The 17,140-nt window shown below is 39.4% G+C and overlaps 1 protein-coding gene across 4 annotated transcripts in view; it reads right to left on the bottom strand.

Moving 5' to 3' along the window:
- Positions 1–275: 275 nt before the first annotated feature.
- The window catches only part of SON (SON DNA and RNA binding protein), a 34,240-nt gene continuing 17,375 nt past the window's right edge, over positions 276–17,140 (bottom strand). Inside the window, exons 7-12 of one of the 4 annotated variants that reach the window (XM_060198638.1) lie at positions 10,247–10,357; positions 8,803–8,919; positions 4,593–4,740; positions 1,363–1,434; positions 1,138–1,253; positions 276–553 (exon numbers count right to left, since the gene is read on the bottom strand). In XM_060198638.1, the coding sequence (XP_060054621.1) occupies positions 395–553; positions 1,138–1,253; positions 1,363–1,434; positions 4,593–4,740; positions 8,803–8,919; positions 10,247–10,357 (723 nt within the window). In that variant the 3' untranslated portion in view covers positions 276–394. Of the gene's footprint in view, positions 607–1,137; positions 1,254–1,362; positions 1,435–4,592; positions 4,741–5,416; positions 5,497–8,802; positions 8,920–10,246; positions 10,358–16,254; positions 17,078–17,140 lie in introns of those variants that run through there. The other 3 variants (XM_060198639.1, XM_060198640.1, XM_060198641.1) reach the window with 3 other exon arrangements.

Genomic DNA, 17,140 nt, shown 5'->3' with positions numbered 1-17,140 from the left:
GGTGCACAGCCCTTCACCCATCACAGGCAAGTGTTTCACCCATCACAGGCAAGTGTTACAGCAGCCGAACCATAAGGAAGGGGAGTTACATCATAGTACAAAATACAGTATAAAAGCGTTATTTAACATTCCACACTGAAGATTACGGATGCCCTCAAACATGTTTGAATGTTAGCCACTGAAACAAATACATCACTAAGGTAAACAATATAAACATACCAAAACCCTGTATGGTTAAATACAATTTCCATGGTACAAAAATCAAAGCCAGGAGATGTTTGTACAGATTGCTTTTTACACAATGTCTTAAATTGCCAAATATTTACAACATTAAAGAGGGAATACATTTTGATGTGGAGTAAAATTATCTGAAATGATTATATAAAACCTCAATCTATCTACGTGAGGCACTCCTGAAGCAAGTGGCATTAGCCATGAGGTCCTTTGGTACAAGGCCCATTGCTTGAAGAACCACAGTAGCTGCTGTGGCTTTAGCATGCTTCTTATTGGGGCTGGCAAAGCTGGGCTGGTAAGCGCTCCCATTTATCAATACCTATTCAAGAAAAACATACAATTGGGCTGGTAAGGGCTTCCATTTCTCAATACCTATTCAAGAAAAACATACAATAAGAACAGCATCAAACTTTAATATCTATCAGATTTGTACTTTTCACTAAATGCTAGAAAAATAACTTATACAACTATAAAACCCATACATAATTCACTCTCCACCCAAGACCAGCACACTGATTTGAGGAAAGAGACTGCAAATTAAGAGCAGGTCTCTCAATGGGGATTAGTGGTGAAGCACGTGATGAAAAGACCCAATTAACACCCCCCAGCTCCAGCCCCACTCCCAGCCCAGGTTCTACTGGATAACAAGTGATTCACCGATTTTTCCCATCTCTTCCCGGTTACCATTTTTTAAATGGGGCAATTAACATGCACATTAAAGCTTAAGTGCTTTCAAGAAAACCACCCACAACCCACAAACAATATATTAACTTTGCTCACACCACCCACACCTAAACCCACCCACACCCCATACACAAAATGTTAATTTTGTGATTACAAAATCCTTATACTTCGCCCTCTTAACATTTAGCCAAATAAAATAAGCAAAAAACTTATATTTACCCTAAAGAGAAAATGTTTGCGATGATCAGGGCCACTATCATGGACCAAGAGAAACTCAGGTGGTTGCCACCTTCTCTTATTACAGATTTCCATCAAAGCAGACACTGGGTGTTTGCCTGCAAAGCAAAAAATTGTCAGTTACAAACAATTTCCACCATTTTTAAGAGCAAATTATGAATTCAAGATATGGGCTAGGCAACATTAAAATCCAAAGTGTGCTCTCACCTGATAGATCTTTCATTGCAGCGGAAAAGTTCCCAGACCTCTTTTGTGCTCTCTCACCCACCGCAACAAGACCTTAAAAAATTAAAAGTCAATGTTAACAAAGTTTTACCATAAACAATACTTGCCCTCCTCAACTTAGTCAACCAACTCATTAGCTTGATTTCTATTTTTCTGTTGTGTTGCAGTATGTTTAGTAAAATACCAGGATTTGGAAATTACTGGGTTGTCAGAAAAGTCATAGCTTTATTTTTTGTTTTTCTATATGAAATGCACTGACTTTTAATTATTTTTATTTTATTTTTTTTTTACAATTTTATTAATCCTTTTCCCCTTTTGTTGCTCTTGTTTATTGTTAGTATTGTTGTTGGATAAGAAAGAGAAATGGAGAGAATCGGGGAAGACAGAGAGGGAGAAGGACAGCTACAAACCGGCTTCATTGTCTGTGAGGCGAAACGCCCCCACACAGGTGGGGAGGCAGGGGCTCGAACCAGGATCCTTTTGTTGTCCCTTGCACTTTGCGCCATGTGTGTTTAACCCGCTGCGCTACCACCCAGTGCCCACTGTGACTTTCCCAACAACCCAATATATAAAAGTCAGATCTTCAGAAAACAAGAATAAGCTAGCTGTATAAAATCAGTGCTACAATTATAAAAGACATTACTGGTTAATTCTAAGTAGTAGCTATTTATATTGCAAGTGATTTCTAAATTCCCCACCACTTGAAAAATGACACTGTGAGTCGGGCAGTAGCACAGTGGGTTAAGCGCATGTGGCACAAAGTGTGAGGTCTGACATAAGGATCCCGGTTCAAGCCCCCGGCTCCCCACCTGCAGGTGGGTCACTTCACAAGCAGTGAAGCAGGTCTGCAGGTGTCTTATCTTTCTCTCCTCCTCTCTGTCTCCCCTCCTCTCTCCATTTCTCTCTGTCCTATCCAACAATGACGAACGACATCAATAACAAATAATAACTACAATAAAACAAGGGCAACAAAAGGGAATAAATATTTTTTAAAAATTATACTGTTAAGTCTATATTATTGCCAAAAGGTGAGAGGCACTGGGAAAGACTAATTTTTTTTAAAGACTATTAATTTTCCCTTTTGTTGCCCTTGTTTTTTATTATAGTTATTATTGTTACTGATGTTGTCATTAGATAAGACAGAAATGGACGGGGGTGGGGGGAGATGGGGAGAGAAAGATAAGACACCTGCAGACCTGCTTCACCACCTGTGAAGTAACCCCCCTCTCAGCCGGGGAGCTGGGGGCTAGAACCAGGACCCTTATCAGGCCCTTGTGCTTTGCACTACGTGCGCTTAACCCGCTGTGCTACCACCTGACTGCCGGAAGACTAATTCTTAAGAAGAAATAGGTGTGTTTCTTCTAAGCAAATACTCACAAAACTCGAGCATAACCTCACTGCATGACCTCCATTTCCAAAGAGGCTCAGCTACCTAAAAGCAATGCTTTCCAACTTTCATTTTTCCTAAGGGAAATTTATTACCAAGTCTTTGTAAGCTCTACTTGGGCTTTTCTCAAAGCCAGAAAGCCATGTCTAATTTCCTTGGAATTACGCACCATCCCACATTAAACCATGACGTGAAGAACCCACTTGTATATGCAGCATAAATGACTGACAATCAGGACAAATAATCCCTTTTCTAATTTAACGTCTAAGTGCTGTATTCACAGGCTAGAACAATCTGTAATAAAACCGAAACAGTCTAGAGGCATGACAAATGCCAACAAAAAAATTGGCAGAAAAGGGGGTGAAGAATCTAGATTTATTTGGAAAATAAACTCTCTAAAGGCAGGGTATGGGTTTGATGTCAGGGAATGAGAAAGTCTGACTTTATATTCCAAAAAAAGGTTTATTATGAGAAAGTGGGAAAGAGAGACTGAGAACCAGAGCATGGCCCTGGCATATGATCAGGACCCTCATGATTCCAAGGCCAACTGTCTTATCCACTGCACCATCTACCAGTATCTTTAAATACTTTGTCAGGATGGAGGGATAGCCCAGCGGGCAAGGCGTATGGTATGTTCCACCATGTGTACGGGCAGAGTTTAAGCCCTCACATGCACAGTGTGGGAGAGAATGGAAAAGTGGCCTGCAGCAGGGAAATATGTAAATGTAAAGTCCGGGCTCTGCCCAAACCAACAACCCCCAAACTTGAGTCAGCCTCTGGGTTTCCATATGAAGACACAGGAATTTAATTGCACTGACTTCAATTTCAACTATCTTTCTTTGGTTTATGGTGGTGCAGGGATTAAACTTGGGACTTTGGAGCCTCAGGCTTCAGTCTCTTTGCCTAACCATTATGCTAGCTATCCCAGCCCTCAGTTTAAGCTTTCTAGTTAATTACAAAGTTAAGGGAAAAGTCTAGTTTTCTCAATTTTCATATTTAAGCTATTGAAATTACAGTAAGGGAGTGGCACCTTGTGATTCTATTCAGGACATTTCAGGGAAGTGATTAATTAAATGCTGCTAACTGGAAAATGGGTAAAAAAAAAAATCACTTAAAAATAAAGCCTAGATGATCATTGTTTCCTGTCAAGAGCAAATAAAATGGAAACCATAAACACATACACGCAGCATCTCCATTTTCACCATAGCAAAGTGTGCCTTTTTCTTTTTTTTTTTTTTTAATTCCCTTTTGTTGCCTTTGCTGTTTTATTGTTGTAGTCACCATTGATGTCATTGTTGTTGAATAGGACAGAGAGAAATGGAGAGAGCTGGGGAAGACAGAGAGGGGGAGAGAAAGACAGACACCTGCAGACCTGCTTCACCGCTTGTGATGCGACTCCCCTGCAGGTGGGGAGCCGGGGGCTTGAACCGGGATCCTTACACCGGTCCTTGCGCTTTGCACCATCTGCACTTAACCTGCTGCGCTACAGCCCAACTCCCTTTCTTCTGGTTTTTAAGTAGTTATTTATGGAAGAAAGACATAACAGATGAGAGCAGCAGAGCTCAAGTGGTGCAGAGTATTCCGCCTGGGACTCTGGAACCTCAGGCATTAATGTCTTTTTGCATAACCATTCTCTCTCTGGCCCACAAAGGGGACACCTGTTTGATAAAAGTCTGAATTAGCATCTATCTATAAAACTAAGCAGCTACCAACAGGCTAAACTTTTGTTCCCAAATATACCAGAAGTCATCCATCAGCAGTCAGGGTCACTGATATCAGAACAATGAGTGAAAGCGACAGCCGTCCCTCCAAGATGTGTTGTTACCTTTTCGGTCCGTCTTAAAATCCACCAGGATGGGCTCCTTGTTGCCCTCTTTGTTTTTCCCTAACCCCTCTCCTTCTCTCCAGCCCATTTTTCTCATCAAGACGGCTCCCATTCCTCCAGTTACCGGGGCTGCTCTTAAGAACTGATCCTATCCAAAGAAAAAGGTAAAATGAACCAATTTTTACAGTTAAAACTTGATTACAGACTCAGTGTTAACTTTCTAAAAAGAAATCTCGTCTCTAGAGCTGTCACAGTTATCAGAATTAAATATTCTACACTTACACATACTTTACTTTGTATGTTCTAATTCATTTCACATTACCATAATAGTAGTTTAAAGGCAAGTAATTGGCAGTTTTCAAACAGTGGCCCTCATGCCCTCCCCCCTCCAAAAAAAAAAAAATTAGAACACTCCTGTTTTCGTCCACTACTTAGGTCACTGGTATCTCTTCTTAGCTTGCAAAATAAAAAGAAGGCAATGTTAAAACATTCAATAATATTAATTGTCCCAGGTGTACCTATTTAATGAATAAAGCCCAGAAACCATTTTTAGAAAAGAGTTTGTATAATGACGAAGTAAGCTGTTGCCATCTAAAGCTTTATGTCCCATTCTACCATAAAGGAAAGTTTAAATTTTTTACTTGAAAATTCCTATGAAGCAAAAACAAAAAAAGAAAAAGAAAAAAAAAAAAACTCTAAATTCATAGTAAGTAATGGAAGACAATCACAACATCCCCTGCTGTTATACCAAAATGAATCTGAATGCTTTTAGAACCTAGCTTGATGTAAAAAACTTTTAAAAAACTCCTTAAACGTTTACATACCTAGGCCTCGGTAGCAGCAGTGTTGTGAATAGTAGGGCTGGCACTGACCGGGGCAAGAAGACAGCTACAAGGATTTGGCCCTGAAACAAGTTTCCATACAGAGGGGTGAAAGTTCACAGGTTATTCTGTGAACAGTCATCTCTCTTGTATCCAACCCACTGAACCATAATTTCCATCAAAGCAGCAAAACACTTAATGTCATAAGATGCACAAATATATATATATATATATATACACACATTATCAGCAGGGTCAACATCTGTGTTCACATGTTAAGAAATGTGTGATGCCTTTTCTTAAATAACATTCATGTGCACAGAAGAACTAATGAATTCTCCTGTTGGTCTTTATGGCCATTAAAAAAAAAAATCTCCAAATCATGTATTTCCTCTTACTACATTTTGGACAGGTACCCTTCAGTAGGTGGGTGTATGTCAAGTCATTAACTTATCAATAGAGGAAGTCAAAAAATTCGGTAGCTCCAGATAGTGTCAAGTTGTCCTGTATTGGTAAGTTAATGCTGTATTTTTTTTTTTTTAATCTTGTCTTTACATGGTACTAAACCTGTTTAATTTTTTGGCTTCCCCCAGCTTTTTAGTTATATACTGGGGAGAAAAAAAACATGCCAATGTAGTGTGACCAGACATTAAGTTCAACTAGGTGCTCTGATGGAATGAGGCAGCCGTGGAGGTAGAAACATACCCCTGGTTCAGTTCCTTTTTTGGTGCAGGCCATGCAGTGTAGATGTATAGAGAGAAAAGTTAGCTGATGCTTGGGTATCAACTGCCTTGATGCTACACACCTAGAATGACTTTACTTACTTCCAGGTTCATCCGCCCCTCTTTTCCAGGGAACACTCCTAAAAGAAAGGGCAACTGTGCACAGATAATACAAACCCCCAAGTAACCCAAGGTGTTTCTTGTTTCTGTTCTCTAGCAACCTCACCTTGTTTCTTTGCTCTGGTACATTACACAGTTCTCAAAAAAAAAAAAAAAAAAAAAAGCTGACTAACAACACTAACACCAAAGCATGAATCTATCAGGTCGTACCCAGATTTAACTAACACACAAGGATGTTGCCAAGAAACTAACAGTGAGCACAGAATGCGGGTACTGTTGGGGCTGATGTTTAAGCTGGGCTAAAGTAAGGCCCAAAAAGCCAAATGATCCTTTGAAAAGGTTTTCAAAACACAAATGGGTAGCTTTGTGAATGTCCATATCCAATTTTTAGCTGTGTAATGATTTCCATGTGTCCTGGCCCATCTTCATAAAATGAGTCTCACTTGATTATTTGAAATCAGGTCTTCAGTACTTCTACATGTGGAAGTTTTCCTGAAGGCACTATTTTTCTCTAATTTTTAAGTTTTATCTGCCAGACACATCTTTTTCTTATAATTTATAAGCCATCTACATTATAATGCAGACCAGTAAAAAAAAAAATCTGTGAACTAAACACTTACATGGATAAAAAAAAAATGAAGGGAAAGTTGCTAAGAGTCAACTGAACAGGTAGAAGATTAGAATCTACTAATATTAAAGCTCAACACTTCACTGTCTTAATCTAAGACCAAAACTTCACAATGGAATCACACCTACATTTCTATGCAGTCATGCAGGCAACTACTTAACTATCCTGTGCCTTCAATTAAATATCAGCTTTAAGGCTAACTGCCTCATATACTGATTTTGCAATCAGCTTCAAGACTGTAGAGCATTAAAAAGAGAGTGAAAAAAAAATGCGTGCATTTGTAATTCTTTCCAAATGAAATGAAAGCTGCTTTTAAATACTACATGAAATCATTTTCGTATTTTAAAGCTGTAATACAAAATGTTAGTCCAAATTTTAAGTTTTCAAATGTCTATCTAGATTCTGACCTTTCTTCCCCAACACCAACCCCAGAATAAGCTACATTAATTGCCTATTTTAATGAATCTGATTGTTTACTGGCTCTACACATATTAGTGCAACTATTTCAAAAAGCAAATGGCAGGCAAATAAGAGTTTAAGGATTACCAAAGAAAACGCTAGAGTGTATTTTGTTAATGTACTTTGTTAATAAGGATTACCAGAGATAAGCCTATAGAAACTGGAATGTTATGAGATTAAACGGCCCACAACACTGTCTCCTTGTTCAGAAATTCAGCCCATTCACTTACTTTCATGACAAGGCTCTAGGACTACTCAGCACATCACTGATCTACCACCCTGTGGAGCACTGAAAAGAACTTGTCTCCAGCTGACACTCAGAAACTGGGATTGCAAATTACTTGCCCATCACCACAAAAGGAGTCAGGAGAACAGCAGGATAGAGAGACCCTCCCAAATGCATTAGAGCACACAGCCTCCCCGTTTCAGCACTGCTATGCTGCCAGCACTCCTGAAACAAATCTCCCACCACCCATCCAAGCAAACCACACCCCTGGAATGCTTTTCTTCAGAAAGCCCTTCTTCACCACCTAAGACTCCCCCAGCAATGAGGCAGTCGTAGGTAGAGTTCACAGGTCTCTGCAGGAATCTGAAACAGGCGCACCTACATCTTCGCAGCTCGAGGTGTCCGTTCCATTCCTCTCCCTTGAATATAGGTCTTACACGACCGGTTTTTTTTTTCCATGAAGTCAGTGGTTCTCAAATTGAGCCTGTGGATCACCAGAGGCCACCAGGGCCTAAATGATGGTCCACAGATAGTATGCCCCAGTCCCAGCCCGCCCCTCTACCACTGCCCACCCCGTGCTCCAGCCATCCCCTGCCCCCCAGCCTTCCAGTCCCCATGGCAAGAGTGCCACATGCAGGGCTAATACCGGGGTCTCCCAACAACTTGTAGCCAACAGCTGACAACCACAAGTACCTGTGGCTGGAGATCTCACAGGAGGGGTGAGGAGGGGCCAAGGGGGCTTACAGAAGGGCGCAGGCACTAAGGAAGGGGAAACAAGGGTGGAGGACTGGAAATGAGGATAGTAACGGGCTCTTTGGGGCAATGATCCACCAAAAGTAAACCTGTAATAAAGTGTCCCGTGATGAGAAAAATTTGAGAACCACTGCTTTGAAATCATTAGATTATTAGTCCAACAGGAGCTGTGGAACATTCTGGACAGCACCTAAGATACACCGTTAACATTCAAAACAAAGTTTTAAAAAGCCACCCCCACAAAATCCAACAACAATAAAATGACCTCAAGATATAAACTGGCTGGCCCTTGAGCCATGGTCATATATTTGCCATTGTCTCATATACCGGGTCCATCTTCCGTGTCCATCCTGGAGTACACACACGGCAAATTTACAAACTCTGCTTAGAAGATTGTCGTGCATCTTTTATGAAATTAATCTCTAACGAAAATTAACTACATTTGTGCTCGGACAGTTCAGAATGTGCATATGTTGTATACCTTTTTGATCCAGGCTTGGGCACCAGTATTAGCCAACTGTTCTTGTGTTAGGACCTGGACTCCTGTACTTCCTGTGAACTGGCCAGGAATAGAGTTCAGCTGAGCCCAGGCATCAATCTGAAAACACAGATACAGGACATGAAACTAATGAACTCACCTCAACGTTGTTACCTCGTTAAAAGGCAAAATTCAGTAAATGAACTGGCTTACTATGTTCCTGAAAAGACTGAACAGCAGATAGATACAGTCAACCTATCAAATGTGAATATATACGGATTTTAACTTGCTTTACCTAAGCATGCCAAGCAGTGCTAATGCTAAGTAGAGCACACTAATAACCAAAGCTGAGATCTATCACCTGAGGGTGTTCTACCAGCTGCATTTCGGTCTCTTTGAAACCCTGTAAATCTACAAATGGGCAAAGCAGTGGTGCCCCCGGGAAAGGGCACACACTACCATGCCTGAGGACCCGGGTTCCAGCTCCCATCCCCACCTGTAGGAGGGAGGTTCAGGCGGTGCAGCAGTGCTGCCGCTGCCGGTCTCTTATCTCTCCTCAATTTTCCTCTTTCTATATGCAATAAATAAATCTCCAGTAAGACGTAAAGAATAAGTATAAGTACTTATCCAAATACACAAAATAGTGTAAAGAAAGAAATGTGCGCTACCATCAATCCTCAACATTTACTGTGACAGTTAAAGAAACAGTTGTCAGAGGATTTACAAGTATTAACGTCAGGCAAAATTCCACTGTCTGTCCACACATGTATTTAATGTTTCCACACAGGCCCATAGAAAGGTAGAGGAGAAATGGAAACGCCATTATTAAAACCTGTCTCTATGGGCGGGGGTAGATGGCTTAATGGCTATGCACAGAGACCCATGTCGGAGGCTCCAAAGTCTGGGATTGGTTCAGTCCCCCACAGCACCATAAACTAGTGCTGAGCGGTGCTTTGGTTAAAAAAAAAATTGTCTCTACCCCACAATGATCCTGGATCCATACTCCCAGAGGGATCAAGAATAGAAACGCTATCAAGGGAGGGGATTGGATACGGAGTTCTGCTGGTGGGAATTGTTCGGAATCGTACCCCTCTTATCCTGTCTTGTCAGTATTTCCATTTTATAAATAAAAATTAAAAAAGAAAAAGAAAAAACCTGTCTCTGACAAACTGTGTAAGTTTGAGGCACAGTTCCCCCTTTCTAATCTTGTGAACCTGGGCTCTAAAGCAGCACACTTTCTAATTTGCAGTAATTATACATGAGATTGCAAGCTCTACAAGAGAATTGTGTTTCTCTCTTGTTCTCTACAGCAAGGTCAGGCCCTGCTTGCTTTCATTTATAATAAGGTAGCTATTATTCCACTGGATTTTCAAGGCTAAGCACCCGTATCCAGCATGCCAGAAGTTGCTTCTGTCACTACAATTCAGACATCAGAGCTGCTACATACCCGTTCCTGAGCTCGGTTTAGCATGCTCATGGCTTCAAGATCAAATGCGTTCTCACTGAGCCTTTTCTGAGCAAGTGCCCGCTCACTCATAGCTGTAGAGATGTCCACAGGCTAAGAAAGAAAACATACATAATTATCTCAAAACATAATAGATTCCCTATATTTTCATAAGCACTCTTATCTTTAGTTGATAAAACAAAAATCAACTTATGATTGAAGTTGCAAAGTAGGGGAAAATTATGCTTCAGTTAGATTCTTGAATAAGCTAGCAGAAAGTCTCAATCACATTACTGAGCTGTTTACCCATCTGCACATCTTTGTTTTCTGAGCTGTTTATGTCTACTACATAAACAAGTAACAAGTAATTCACTCAATAAGCGAATCAGTTTATCCACTGTTATGACTAGAGTTAAAATGCTTCTGTGGGAGCACAGAGCCTGCATTACATCACTTAAAGTAAGACGAGCTGGGATGTTTAGACTGCTCACTGAAGTGCCTATTACCTAGACACCTTGTGCTAGCTAAGCAGAGGTGCTTTTATCACACTACCTGGGAATTCCCAATTTGTCAGATTTGTGGAAGGTTCCGTTAACTCACCAAGTATTGATGTGTTTGGTGCATAAATTAAGAGCCCCGGTTGATTTTTAGCAAGTCACCAATTCTTGTTTTATTCTTCTAAAGCAACCTGCTATTATCTTCTAGTTATTTCACCCAAATAGTTTTTTTTTTTAAATGCTTATGCATTAGAAGATTTTCCACTATTCACATAAAAAGATGATTAGTAGGTACTGCATGGACACATGACAAATAAGTCAGTGAAACTTAATAGCTGGGAATATTAAAAATTAGGACTATGTACTACATGAAATCTTTTAAACAGAACATTTTCTTAATGAGAAGAGATTGTATGTTATGAAAGAATCATTGTATCTCAATTTTCCTACATTCAGAACTCATTAATCACACTGCCATTCCTAGTTATGTTGAACTGATAGCCTTCAGCTATTTTTTTCGTCCCAAGATCCCTAAATAGAGATTTTGATCTATGGCCTCCTTAAAGAGAAGGCCAAATTGAAGTGAATTAACTCCAACTGGTGTTATGAAATTTCATTCTTATTCCAATCATTCAATTACCTACACTAACTAGAAAGTTAGCATATTGACTAGTTAATTAATTCCCTGGACCTACAAGAAATAATCTAAGCAAAATAAATGGAAACATTCACCTGGAACTTGACTGTTGAGACTTCAATTGTAGGCTGAAACTGACATTCCTATAGCCTTCAATAGAAGGTTCTTAAGACTGTCAGGTTTATAGACGTGGCTTTTGAAGCTCACCAAATAATTTCACTTACTCTCTCATTACTCATGCCAGAATGAATTTGGGATTCAAGCTCTATGTAATACTGTATTAGGTGTATGCAAGTTTTTAGTCTAAAAAGTCTGAACCGCATAGGAGATAATGGCAATACCACTCAGATGTCTAATTTTCAAGTATAAATTATCCATAAAAATGTTTAAGCAGTAGCCCTGGGGGCAAAAAAAAAAAACAATCATTGAAGTGTTTCTGAAAACACCAGCTTTTCCAGCTAGTATGCAGATGAATATATACTTAATTCATTCTTATATTTTACATCTTTATACTGTTTACTTTAAGCCTTGACTAAGTATTAAGTAGGTAACCTAGAAGGCCTCAACACTCATTCCCAAGATGAAACTTTGCAAAGAAACTTGTGTGTGTTCATTTAATTTACTCAGAAACTAACTTATAAAGAAACTTCTAAGGTTAATGCAAATCTGCTATAAAGCTACTAATTTTCTCCTGAGATGATACAACTTCCTTCATTTTTCAACAGGCTTGTTATCATCGGAGCTGCAAATTCATGAATGTTAAGATTTGACTATGAATTTCAAATTCATATGTTGAAACCATCAAGAATTGTACTCAAAATCGAGTGAGTTAGAATTATGGGGTGGAGATAGCATAATGGTTATTCAAAAATCTCACATTCCTGAGACTTCTAAGTCCCAGTCAATCCCTCCCCCCCATCACTACCACCACAAGCCAGAGCTGAGCAGTGCTGGGGGGGGGGTGGGGGGGTGGGAGGGGGTTAGCTTTAATCTCTTAAGGATCCTCAAGAGTTTGCAGCTCTTCAAGGTTACTCAGGATGTGCACTAGTGCATAAAAAGCCAACTGTAACATCTAAAACATTAAAATTCAAGGGCTAGACCAAATGTTATGCTAGTATTAAAACTCAGCTACCCCTTAATGCAAGTGTGGAGCAGAATTTTCCTATTTCGAGCTAGTGAGCATCTATTTTGTATCGTTAAGTGTACGCATGTTCATATTATATGTATCGGACTATACCACATAGTGGAGCTTTAGAGCCTTGACTATCCATCCTTTAATGTTGCTCAGCGACAAGAATGTGTGAAAGGAACCATTAAGGATGCAAATAAAACCTAAATAAATGGTAAGAGTGATCCAGGAGATGGTGCAGTGGATAAGACACTGGACTCTCTCAAGAATGAGGGTCCAGAGTTCAGTCCCCAGAAGCACATGTACCATACCATAGTGATGTCTGCTTCTATCTCTCTACCTAACTAGCTCATTAACAAATAAAAAAAAATCTTTTTAAAAATAAATGAGATGAGAATCTTAAGCCCAGTAGAAGTTTTAACATGTCTTGTTTCCACTGATACACTATAGACTTTTTCTGTTTAGTATTATAATTGCTAAAATTACACTTTTTTTCCTGAGGACTACTCCATGAGTGAAATTTAAATGAACAACCTGAACTGCAACTTCAGTTCAAACTAGTTAAACCTATTGCAGTTATTTTCTCTCTCTCAGGAGTAGGAAATATTTCTTCTATAACCTGAAGAGGTACCAGGAGTTAGGAATGCAACTGGCAACACGAAACATACATTTCATGAACCAAACTGTTTTTAAGTGTTTCATCTACATCTTTGTTTGAAAAATCCCTGTAAAGCAGTTAACCACCCCACTTGCTAAACTGACTGTATATATAGGGCAAGTACAGTAAGTATTTCCTATAAGAGCCTATAAAAGCGATGGAAGATAATTACAAAGATAAGATCACTCAAGGGAAGGAATCCTGTAACATCGTACTAAAAGATATAAAAAGGCACATCATACTAAAGGATATAAAAGCAAATTTGTTATAAAAGCATAGAAAGAAAAACTTACATGAAAACCTTCTAAAAATATTGAACCAAAAAAATATATTGAGCCAAAAATGACTTAAGAAAATGACTTCAAAAACAGAAGCTACCACACAAAGTATCTGTTGAGAATAGTTTCAAAAAATGATTCATCTGTATAACATGACATATAAATTCCCTAGTGCAATTCTTTCTACATTCAATCTAATGAGAAAATATGAGAAAACAAATGAACGACCCGTTGGCTCAAATTCAGTGTTCAATCAGCAAGGAGAGTAAAGATGCTCCACGAACAACCCCTGGCACTGGTAGACCCTACATGTTGAATTTCCAATGGAAAACTTCCATCTTACCCTCAAGAACTTAGCTTTCTTACACTCTGTAAATTCAGAGTTTCGGAAACTTAAGAGAATGTTTAGCTAAATAGGGGTGTAAAACTTTTACCAGTTTACCAAACATACTGCTAGAAACAAGTTATTTTAACATGTAAGCAATTACTAGACCTTAAAGGAGAGCTACCTCTGAACTGCTAAAATATTTATGACAGCGTAAACCAATGAAATTTTATGTCAAATGTTTGACTCTTCTACCCAACAGCCCTTTAGTCATTACTGTCCCAGGACAATACTTTAAGTAAAAAGTATTAGCTGCCCAATGTTCTTGATTGTTGTCCTTTATCAATCAAATGCACACAAATATGGTCAAAGTTTTGCAGTCACTTCTTACTGCGGATGCTGCTGGCTGGCTTCTGGATAGGCAGACGATGCTAGAGCAGCAGTTAAGCTTTAGTCTGATGAGTTGACTTTCCGTTGGACATGTATTTATCTTGATCCGTCCACTTTTATCCACTCATACTATCCCAATGAGCACTCGTGTGCAAGACAAACGATGGGTTAAGGATTACAGTAATCTAACTTGGTGCTTAAATGGACCCAAGCCTGTGATCTTTGCCCAGATGTTTAATGCTCCAAATCCAAGAACCACAAACTTAATTTATATTTAATAAAATGAATACTTGTGTTTTCAACTTTCCTTACTGACTACTCAGTGTGGGTTCTTTAGTAGTAGTCATAAACCAGTAAGATACTATCTAAAAACAAGCTTTTCTTTTCCTCTAGATGATTTTACTTCACAATTCTTTATATGAAACCAAAAGAGTCCAGACTACTTTGATATCACCAGTATTAATCTGCAAATACTGGAACTTTCCTAACAAACTACTCAGTAGCTACTAAATAACTAGAACTACAACTACACTTTTTCTGTTTTTTTGTTTGTTTGTTTTTTAGCTTTTTTATTTTATAGAAGGAGAGACACTGAGCATTGCTTCACCACTCATGAGGCTTTCCACAAGCAGGTGGGGACCAGGGGCTTCAAGCTGGATCCTTATGCATGGTTAGCACATGCATTTAACTAGGTGCACCACCACCTGGCCCTAGGACTAAACTTTGCACACTCCGAACATCCCTCTATTTTATTATTAGTGTAGGTAAAAAGAACAGAGAGCTTCAGATAAAACAATCCTAACTCCTTTACCTCCCAAAATGTTGGTGATGTTTTATTCAAGTTTATTAATCTTTTAAGAAAGTAGTCTGAGGAGTCTTGGTGTAATCGTATCCATCTAGGAGATGCCTGCTTTATTCATCTGACTTCTGAACAGAACTTTTTGCTTTTGCTTTAATAACTTCATTTGTTTTAACAAATGTACCCACCTTTCTCCCAGAATGGTTTTGAAATAATTCAATCCACCAATTAACTAAGAAACTGACAACCACTTTTGATGGCAGTGAAGCTAAGGCACCACAGCCCATTCCGACTGAAAATGGCTTCTTAACCAATTTCCAGCCAACTCTAAATAAGAAGCATTATCAGAAGAAGTCACTAAGCTTTTTCCAGATGTCCAACTGAAACTAGAACAACATGAAAACTTATCAGAAAAATTCTTCAGAATATGGCAATATTTATAAAGTTTCATTTCACTGGGAAATTTGTCCCACATTCGGAAGCTTTTCTCTAACTTTTTAAAATTTGTAATCTATAAGAAATTATTACAAACTTATGTATCACGACTTCTAAGATTTACTAAACTCTCCTCAGTTTAGTTTACCTGAAGCTTCAAGTCAGATGACAATATAAAAATAACCACTCTTTATTGAGATGTTCACAGGCAGCTTGATTTAGGAATGAACAACTGAGCTACCAACTGGTAACACTAAAATACTGTCCAAATCACTCATCCCTCCCTCACTGGAGGAGGAGTTTGTTTCAGTTGTTGAACCCCATGGAAATTTAAATTTAGGTCATCTGTGGCTGTAAACTGCAGTGGCCAGTTATGTCCACACTGACTGGATAGAACCTGCTCCCTTTTAAACTTACATAGGGAAGAAGAGAGAAAAAAAAAACAAACAAACAAAACAAAACAAAAAACAGTAAAAAATGTTGCCTGTGAATCGGTCAGGGAGGGGAAAAGCTAACAAAAAGTTTCTGATTTGGGTTCTGTTCACTTTCTGCTTTGCTAAACCGTATTTGCTTATTGTACTGGTGTTTAGTGGAAGATAGGGCCAATGAAGGGACTCTGAAGGCGAAGAGTAGAGGTCTCTCTGACCTTCACACCCCACAGCTGGAAGAAAGGGCAGTGGGAAAGAAGTCCCACATGTAAGGGCATCAGGTACCTAGTCCAGTCCTTGCACAAATGTCTGGGCTTTGCAAACCAAGGGCAAGAGTTGATGACTAGTCTACGGTATCACTTAAGTCCCCGCCCCCCCCTACCCTAGTAAGTCTCCACCCTCCCAGATCCCCCAAGCGTGATTTTGCACAACAAGTTAAATAAAAGTAAACTGTTTATTAAAAGATACAGCAAAGGTACAGATACAGAGGTACATACAAAGATACAGATATATATATATATATTTACATATATATACAGTCTTGCTGTTCTCATGTGCACTATATTTAGCAGCACATTATTTAATCAGGCGGCATTTTAATGGGGCTGTTTTGACACCTGGGAGTGAGTGATTACTGAGTCATTTTGACAGAATACAACTATAGCCTCATGGCAATTTCAAGGTGTGAATTCCACTTCTCCAACTTTTAACAGTAGCAAAGAGGGGAAGGAGAAGGGAAGTAAGAGGGAGTCCCATGGCTGAGCATTAGGTTAAACACAAGAATTCAAAAGGGCCAAGATAGCACGGGCGGGGAGGGGAGGGGAGGGGAGAACTGCTAAAATTAAAGGCTATCTGCAAACAACCCAGAGAAATAGTAAGAAACTATCACTTCAGGGTAATGGGCTACGATGTTCACAACAGCCTATGACCTTCTCCATCCAGTTCTTGTGTTGAACCTGACGATGTGCCTCTCTCCACTCAACTCCTCCGCCTAGCGAGTTGGCTACCACCAAAACCTAGAGCTATAGAGTCTCGAAGCGAACCGGGAGGCTAGATAGTTGTACCTTGGGCTACTTTCCCACAAGTGCAAGGAGGGCCCAATGTTGGGTAGGGATGTGACAACACTGTTCTCTGCAATTCGATGCTTTTCACTTTGTGGCTTGGTTCCACAAAGTGAATTGCATCGAGTTACTGTCAAATGAGAAGCTGCGGGCTGTTTCATCTGTCGCTTAACCCGGCCCTGTCGTTTAACCCGGCCCTAAGAAGAGTGAAACAGAATCCAAATCAGATATAAAGTAACAATAAAAAATGGCAGATTTAG

Source organism: Erinaceus europaeus, chromosome 9 (genome assembly GCF_950295315.1).
Source record: "Erinaceus europaeus chromosome 9, mEriEur2.1, whole genome shotgun sequence".
Lineage (NCBI taxonomy): Eukaryota > Metazoa > Chordata > Mammalia > Eulipotyphla > Erinaceidae > Erinaceus > Erinaceus europaeus.
Note: the sequence above shows the minus strand (reverse complement) of the source record. Positions and strands in the feature narration are given on the sequence as shown.